At 51.1% G+C, this 8,399-nt stretch overlaps 1 protein-coding gene across 5 annotated transcripts in view; it reads right to left on the minus strand.

The window, feature by feature from the left end:
- The window catches only part of WHRN (whirlin), an 80,488-nt gene extending 72,306 nt beyond the window's left edge, over nt 1–8,182 (minus strand). For all 5 annotated transcript variants that reach the window (XM_072959990.1, XM_015245379.3, XM_072959988.1 and 2 more), the window contains exon 1: nt 6,708–8,182. In XM_072959990.1, the coding sequence (XP_072816091.1) occupies nt 6,708–7,325 (618 nt within the window). In that variant the 5' untranslated portion in view covers nt 7,326–8,182. The remainder of the gene's footprint in view (nt 1–6,707) is intronic.
- Nucleotides 8,183–8,399: the final 217 nt, after the last annotated feature.

Consider the following 8,399-nt stretch of genomic DNA (forward strand, 5'->3'; position numbering starts at 1 on the left):
GAAGGGGGCAGGCAGGCAGTAGCTATCCCCATTTCACAGGTCCAAAGCTGAGGTTCAGAGATGCCACACGATCCACCCACACACAGCCAGCTTCCTGGTAAAGCACACACTAGAGCCTCTGGCTCCCCTTGATTTCTTCTATCCAGCCCCCACTACACTGCAATCTGCAGGTTTTTGTCAGCTCTCACCCTCAGGAACCAAGGACTCCTGAGCTCACTAGCACTGGGTTGGGAGTAAGATCAGTCCATTCGGCAATTATTATTTATTTATTAAAACACCTACTGTGTGCCAGGCACTGTAGCGGTGCTGGGGTATGTGAGTGAGCAATGCAGATCAAATCTCGGCTCTCATGGGGCTTACTCAGAGCGGGGAAGGCAGATGATCATGAGTAAAACGTCCTTCCGGTAGTGACAAATGTGCTGAAGGAAATTAAAGCAGGGTAAGGGAATGGAAGGGTAAGGTGAGGTGGGGGTGGGCAGTGCCGCTGTGGAGAGGGTGGCAGGGATACAAAGGGCTGCCGATGTCACAGCACTTAAAACACTAGCTGACCTGTGGCCATGGGTGGATTCATGTCCTCTTCATGGCTCCCTGAGGGCAAGGGCTGTGTACTGTTCATCTCTGATTTCCAAGTACTAGGCACGGGCCTGGGCGTGGTAAGTGCTGCTCGGAGCACGTGTGGACAAATGACTCTGTCTGACGACACGCTAGGGGAACGTGCCACTTTCTCTTGACATGTAAGCATCAGACTCCCCACTTAGCAAAATGAAGGCTTTGGATGTTTTTTTAAAGGTTCCCCAGAGTGTCAGGCACAAACTGTGCTGTCTGCCTGCCTTCCGGCAGGAGGCTGCCTTCGCCTTCCAGGAGGATGGCTGTGTGACCCTAGGGCTGGGTACCAGACAGGGAGGTAAGGCAAAAGGGTCACTTACCTCCTACTCCCAAAGGTGACCCTGGGCTAGTCAATTTCACCTCCTTGAGCATGACCCTCCTGGCTCCCCTGGGAGGGAGAAAGCACCTGACACACAGTAGGCACACACTAAGTCAGCCTCCTCTCTTCCCAATAGTGTTCCAGAAAAGCAAGGTTGAAACACAAATGCACCAGGAGTGCATGGGAAGCAAATGGAGAGTCTGATTCCTGCTCTTTGCACCCTTTCCACCTGGAATGGAAGTGTCTGCAGCACAGGAGTCTTTAAAAGGCAGCCCCACCCCAGGGCGCAATTAGAATTCTGTGTGAGCTCAGTGTTAACATCACATTCTTGCTTGGGGGGTTTTGAAAAAGAAAAAGAAAAAAAAGAAAGAAAAAGAATCAGTTTTGAAAGATTTGTATTTCAGCCTCCAGCCACCTCCAGTCATTAAATGCCATTTCCTCTAATCAGACTCTCTGATCCTTGCCGGGCAGTAGTCTGGGGTCCCTAAGCAGTGGAGACCAAACGCTGCCCTTAGAAGAATCTTGCTGGAAAGCCAGTTGGAGCCTAATCCCCCATGGACGCCTGCTTCAGTGCAAAGCCCTTTGAAGGGCGGAGGGGGGATTATGACTCGGAGGAGATGCACACGTGCGGCGAGCATGAGCAGACAGGCATGCGAGGGGCTGCTGTGCACTTGACAGGTGTGTACAGGCTGCGTGCCGTGTGGCTGGAGGCAGGCGGAGCTGGGAAGCAACAACACGCACACAATCCAATTGGTCGGGGGTTAAAGGATCATACTTATCCTTGCAGCTCCATCCAAATGATGAATCTATGGCAGGTAATAAACAACGCCAGTTTGTCTAGAGGGGGTGGGGATGACAGAAAAACAAGAAGCTAGCGCTGGGGTGATTCTGTATCTCTTTCCCGTCCAGCTTAAAGTCAGGAGGCAGGAATCTTCTACTAAAAATATCAATTCTGGAAAAAATAAAGGCATTCTCTTCCACCCTACAAAAATGCTTCTTTGATTTGAACAGTAAATAACCAGTAGAAAGAAGATTGTGTCCCACAAAGATAGGAACCATCATTTTCTAAAAACCTTGAGGATCTCCTTGAGCCAAATAAACATACAAGACTAAATTAAAGAAATGGACCTTCTCAAGGTACTGCATCATGCTCTGGATCCAGCAATCAAACCCACATTCAATAAAGGTTTTATTAATAGCGAGCTTTCAACATGTCACTGCTGGCAGGACTCACAAGACCTAAGAGTGGGTGCAGGGCCAGAGGAAAGTCTGTGTCCCTGCAAATACATTACCCACGGTTTCCAAATTGGAATACAGGAATGAGGCGGGCAGGAGAAGCTGCGTTTCAGACACAAAGTTGGAAGCGTTAATAATTTGTAATGGCTTCAGCTAACCATGTACAACAGGAAAATGACAAATGTGTCATTTCAAATGTGACGGACCAAGTACAATAACTTATATTAATACAGACAGATTCTTTCTGGCTTATTATGCAAAGGAAGGGAGGGTGTGATAACTCTAATTAAATAAAAGAGCCAGACACTATTTTAAACTTCTGGAACGTTTCAAAGTCTAATATGCTCCTCAGAGGTACCCGGGAGGATACAGAGACTGTAATGAAGCTGTTAATTTTTATCAGGATGAAACACACACATCTATATACACATCCCAGCAGCACACGGATACCCCACGTCCTGCTACCCACAGAATCAGGGACTCAGAAAGCAAGTGGGTAAATGAATTTGATTTTGAATGCTCCCAGGGTGGTGCTGTGCATGCCACAATCCTGTTGTCTTTTTCTGATTTACTCTGGAATGGCACAAGGGTTAGTGTTCTTGGGTTGAGAGACAGCAATCAAGTTCTTGTCAGTGCAGTGTGCAACCCATCAATTTCTTGATTTAGTAAGAGGCTACACAAGAGTGCCAAAATTCTTGTCTCCCTATCCTTAGCCAACTTTCTTTGTCTTAAACGAAAGCAATTCCAAAAGAACAAGAAAACACCAGATTAGACGTTTTATATGCCTTCTGTGTAGTACATACTGAGCAAATCACAGGCTGGGCTGGAAGGGGCCTTGGGCAGCCCCTGGCTCATCCACTCTAGGACCCAGAGAGGGTCAGTGACTGGCTCAAGGTCACACAGCAAACATGCAGCAGAGCCCAATGCAGCATCCCTGATCTGTGGACTCCTTGGCCACTTTATCACGCATTTTTGGCTGAAAATCTTGGAACATCTACTTTATTATTATTGTTATTAGCTTGGCTCCTGTTCATTCAAGATAGACTTTTCAAAAATCAAAAGTTTCAACATAATTGCGAATAGTAAATGGTTTGCCTTATCTGGACCCATCACTGCTGATTTAGCAAATAGGCTTCAAGAGAGGGATGGGAGCCCCACCAGACAGAGGATAAAATCCTCACTGAACTCGCCGCAACAATGGATGCTTGATTTGTCAGAAAGAGAAAAGAGGGAGAACCTTTGTGCATTCACCCTCTGTTCACGGAGAGGAGGTGATCTCTCTGATTAATAAACCTTTAAGTAATTTGATTCTTAAAATTTAATTTTCTTTATACACACACACACACATACACACACAATGAATCTCTCCTTTGAGAGTCTCAGAGGATCTTTTTCCCCTTTTTACCTGCAGAAGAAAAATAAAGATTTTAAGATTGAAAATAGACCTCCTCAACAGCCAAAACATGACAACAACCTAAGTGTCTATGGACGGATGAATGGAGAAAGTAAAGGTGTTCTAAATTTAGATACAATGAAATATTATTCAGCCATTTTAAAAAAAGGAATTTTGCCATTTGTGGTAACAGGGATTAACCCGGAGGACATTATGCTGAGAATAAGCCAGGCACAGAAGGACAAATACTGTGTGATCTCACTCATAAGTGGAATCTTAAAAAGTCGAACTCATGAAAGCAGAGAGCAGAATGGTAGTTGCCAGAGTCTAGGGCGTGGAGGAAAGGGGAGATACTGGGACAATCTTCTAGTTATAAGATGAGTAGGTTCTGGGGAACTAATGCACAGCATGGTGACTATAGTTAATAGTTCTGTACTGCACACTTGAAATTTGCTAAGAGAGTACATCTTAAGTGTTCTTACCACACACACAAAAACTATGTGAAGTGATGGCTATATGAATGATTTTAATTATGTGTAATCATGTTGCAATATAAGGGTATATCAAATCATCACATTGTATACCTTAAATAATACAATTTTTAACTTGCCAGTTATACTTCAACAAAGCTGGGGGAAGGAGTAAAAAACAACTAAATAAAATAAAATTGAATAAGGAAAAAGAAAACACAGCTACTACTAAATGCCATGTGGTATCCTCGAACAGAAAAAGGACAGAAGCAGAAAAATTGGTGCCATTTGAATAAAATCAGATTTTAAAAATCCCTGAACTGTAGCTTATAAAGAGGGGCCAGAAGTGGAGAAATCCTGGTTAAGGGCAGTTTGTACCTAGTAGAGAAGCCGGGGCCTCTGTGGGCTTTCAGTTAAGGACCTGACACCCTTAATTGTGTGGAAATGTGTCAGGAGCAACTGCAGGTGTTCTAAGCTGTCCCTGAAACCGCCCACCCCTCCTGCCAGCCCAGGCGCCACCGGGAGAATGTAGAGAGGAGGAGGTTCCGCCTCCTCCGTTTTAAATTCCAGCCATGCAAAGTCCATCTCCCTTTTCCCCTGGAGTTAAGGTGACACAAAGCAGCACTCGTTTGCCTGTTGCTTCTGAAGGGTCCAAAGGGGCGTGTTCCAGGCAGGTTACGTGGCCACATAAGCCGGAAGGAAGAGTGGCAGGAGCTCCCTTGGCCTCAGCAGGAAAAGTGACAGAGACAAGGGGCTGCTCCGCTGGCACTGGCTCGCACCCATCCAAGGGCAGTTCTCCTGCGATCAACCCCTCCCTCCAGCAAGGATAGTCCTGGAGCTTCAAAATCTATGCCAAGAGAGTTTAGGTTTGACTCTGGAAGCAACAAGAGTAAATAGACACGCTAAGGCCTGATGCTGCTCTGAGTGGGGTCGCAGCACCTCGGTGTACTCGGGAGGTTCAGACAGAAGATGCAGAGTGCCATTGACGAAATGAGGAGGGCCTCACGGAAACTCACGGAAAGAAAGCCAAGCAGCTCCAGCCTTAGAGGCATGGCTGAGTCTGGGATGGGAACTGAAGGGAGACTCCGTGTTTTTAATGTCCAGGTTACCTGAGGCCTTTCCCAAGTCTATCACCTTGTGATGATTAAGTTACCCGAGTCCTTTTAAATTGCCACTAAGATGGAATCCATGTTTATAAATGACCATTTGGATCAAGCATCTTTTCAAACATAAACTTATCATGTGGAAACTCCAGACCTTTTAGGGTCAAAGGCTAATGGACGATTTCTTTATAAATACATGAAGTGTCAGACAAAGGGAAGAGATTGATGGGGGGAGGAGACAGAGAGGAGGATGGATGCCTGGAAGCCCAGGAGGAGCTATGTCTACTGCATCCCTGAACAATATAAAACCATCAGCCTTTTTCCAGAAGCAGCAAAGAAGTTTCCAAAACCCCTCAGGGGCCTCCCGTAAGGGCAGACAGATCAGGAAGCAAATGAAGGAAGCCAAGGTCAGAGGATGGTCATGTCCCAGGTGAACAGTCAGGAAGTGGGCTCAAGATGCACCTGGCCACAGGTATTAACAGACACAGGAAGCAATCCGGGGATCTCTGCTGCCTAAGCCTTTCCCAGCAGCCTACAGGCCCTTGGCTGGAGTTCAAAACACCTGCACAGAGGAGGAGCCAGGCAGGGGCAAGGGGCGGGGTGGTGAGAAGGTGGGTCACAGGCTGGCCCAAATACCCTGGGAAGCATTTTCCCTGCAGAAGCAGACTGTGTCACTGTTCCTTTTCCCCCAAACGCTTCACTTCTTGCACACAAAGATGGTGTGTGTGTGTGTGTGTGTGTGTGTGTGTGTGTACACCTGCAAGTGAGCCCTGAATCCACACATAAACCAAACACTATCCATCCCATACTCCAATTGATTTTCAATAACCCTGGGCATAAGACTAACAAACACATACATTCCTTTTAAACAGCATGATTAAGTCCCTAAGCGCTGGTTGTCAAGAGCTTATTTTTCTCAATTAGCAAACACAAAAAGTACAACTACTCTGAAGGGATTGGGGGATTTATTTTTGACATTCAGGCAGGGTCCTCGTTTCCAACAAGGTTAGAGATACTCAGGATCCAAGTGGAGAACTAGAGGTTCTGAGGTGGCATGTGACAAGTCCTAGGATACACAGCCTGGTCCACAAACAGCACGGTCAGGCCAGAGCTCTGCGGGTCACCAGAACAGCCTCCTTGGACCACTTTGGAGCTAACAAAACTTTCTTTCAGGGGCAGAAGCCTAGAGAATAATGAGAATAACAACAGAAGTGGAGGTCACCCACTGATTACTAACCATATGCCAAACAGAGAGCTTATTTCTTTTAATGCTCCTAAGAATCCACAGCCCTTTTCACACTTTGTAATCATGCATTTGTCAGAGATAATGCCTGTCTCCCACACACTAGCCTTTATGCCCCATGAAGGCAGGGTCCAAGTCTGTTTTGCCCATCCCTGTATCCCAAGTGCCTGACATCTATCTGCTCAAAAAATTAGATGTTCCTGTTATAAATATTTCTAAGACAAACGGGGCCCAGAAAGGTCAAGTGATTTTCCTAAGGACACACAGCATGGAGCTACTGCCACCATGAGGAGCTGTGCCACTCTGCCCCATACTCATCCCCAAACCAGAGCCCTACCTTGACGGCCTCAGCATGGGTCACCCGGGCCAGGGATTTGTCGTTGACACGCAGAATCTGATCCCCAACTCGCAGCCCTTCTTTCTCGGCCAGAGAGCCTGGCTCCACCAGTGACACATAGATGCCCACGCCATGCTCCGAGCCCCCGCGGATGCTGAAACCCAAGCCCTCGTGGGCCTTGGCGCGCCTTAGGCTCACTAGGCGCACCTCCCCGGGCCCCGCGCCGTCGGGGCAGCCCCAGGCGGGTTGCCTGTAGGGGGTGGTGGCGGGCAGGTAGAGGCCCTCGGCTGTATACTGGTCGAAGAGCAGCTGGTCAGAGCGCGGGATGACCAGCCGAAGCATGGGCAGCAGGCGCCGCTTGACCGGGCTGTCCAGCAGCACGCGCAGGGTGCGAACCAGGTCGAAGACGTTGCGGCGCGCGTGGTAGGCGTTCAGGCAGTGCGTGAACTGCTCCCGCTCCGCCTCGCTCAGCAGCGCCGTCAGCGCCTGGTGCAGCTGGCGCACGTTGGCAGACAGCAGTCGCAGCCCGGTGCCCCCGCCGCCGCCCGCCCCGGCCGCCGAGCCCAGCGAGCCCGTGGAGGACGAGCTCACCGACAGGCCGTCCAGCTGCGCGTTCATCTCCCCGCCAAGGCCCGGGCGGCCTCGGGGCGCGCTGTGGGGCAACTGCTGCACTCGCCGGCACGGCCGCGACAGCTGGATCCTGGGGAGCGCGGAGACCGTGGCTGGAGGCTGGGTTCGGGGGCTGGGAGCGGGTGGGGGGACGCCGAGACAGGGGTTGGGTGCCCGGAGATACAGAGGCGGCGGCTAGAGTCTGGGCGTGGGGGGCACGGAAACGATGCCTGAATCCTGGTGGGATCGCGGAAATCAATGCTAGAGTCCCGGGCGAGCGAAGACTGAGGGGGTCGTGAAACTGGAGTCCGCGGGGCGCAGAGACGGCGGCTGGAGCCCAGACAACACGGAGACAGCGGATAGAGTCCGGGCAAAGCGGAGACGGCGGCTGGATCCCCGCGGACACGGAGTTGGCGGCTGGAGCCCGGAGGTCGCGGAGACTGAGGCTGGAGTCCAGTGGAACGCGGAGAGAGCGGCTACATTCTGGAGGACACAGAGACGACGGGTGGCTGGAGGGGGGGTGGCGCGCAGCAAAACTGACCGTCCCGTCACATCATGCCCGGGGCTCCCCTAGCCGGGCCGCCCGTTCCTCTCAGGCTGGGGGACCCCAAAGTCATAAGTTGGGGTGGGGGGCGCTCTAGTCCCGGAGACCCCCGAATCGCAGCAGGTGGTGCAGCGCGGACGTCCGGCAGAGGGTGCGGGGCATGTCCGGGGCCGCCCCGGGATGCAGCAGCCCGGGGACCCCCGCGCCTCTGCACTGCCCGCGCGCAGACGGAGCCGCGCAGCCGCGAGCCGGGACTTTGCGAACTGTTGAGCCGCCCGGGGCCGATCTTCCAGCGAGTTCCGACGCCGTCGCTGTCGCCAGCCCAGCCTTGGCCCCGCCCCCCTTTGCCTCTCCCCCACCCCCCGCCCCTCCTCGGGCTCTTCAGGAAATGACGTCCCGCCTCGCGCCTGGTGGTTGCCTAGAGACGAGGTGAAACAGTCCAGCCCCAGGGAAGAAAGGGGTGCAAGCGGGGGTAGAGGTGGGAGGAGCTCCAGGGGCAGTGCGAGTTCCCGCACCGCTCCAGCCTTGGGTCCGGGTTG

The sequence above is a fragment of the Vicugna pacos genome, chromosome 4, assembly GCF_048564905.1.
Source record: "Vicugna pacos chromosome 4, VicPac4, whole genome shotgun sequence".
Taxonomy (NCBI): domain Eukaryota; kingdom Metazoa; phylum Chordata; class Mammalia; order Artiodactyla; family Camelidae; genus Vicugna; species Vicugna pacos.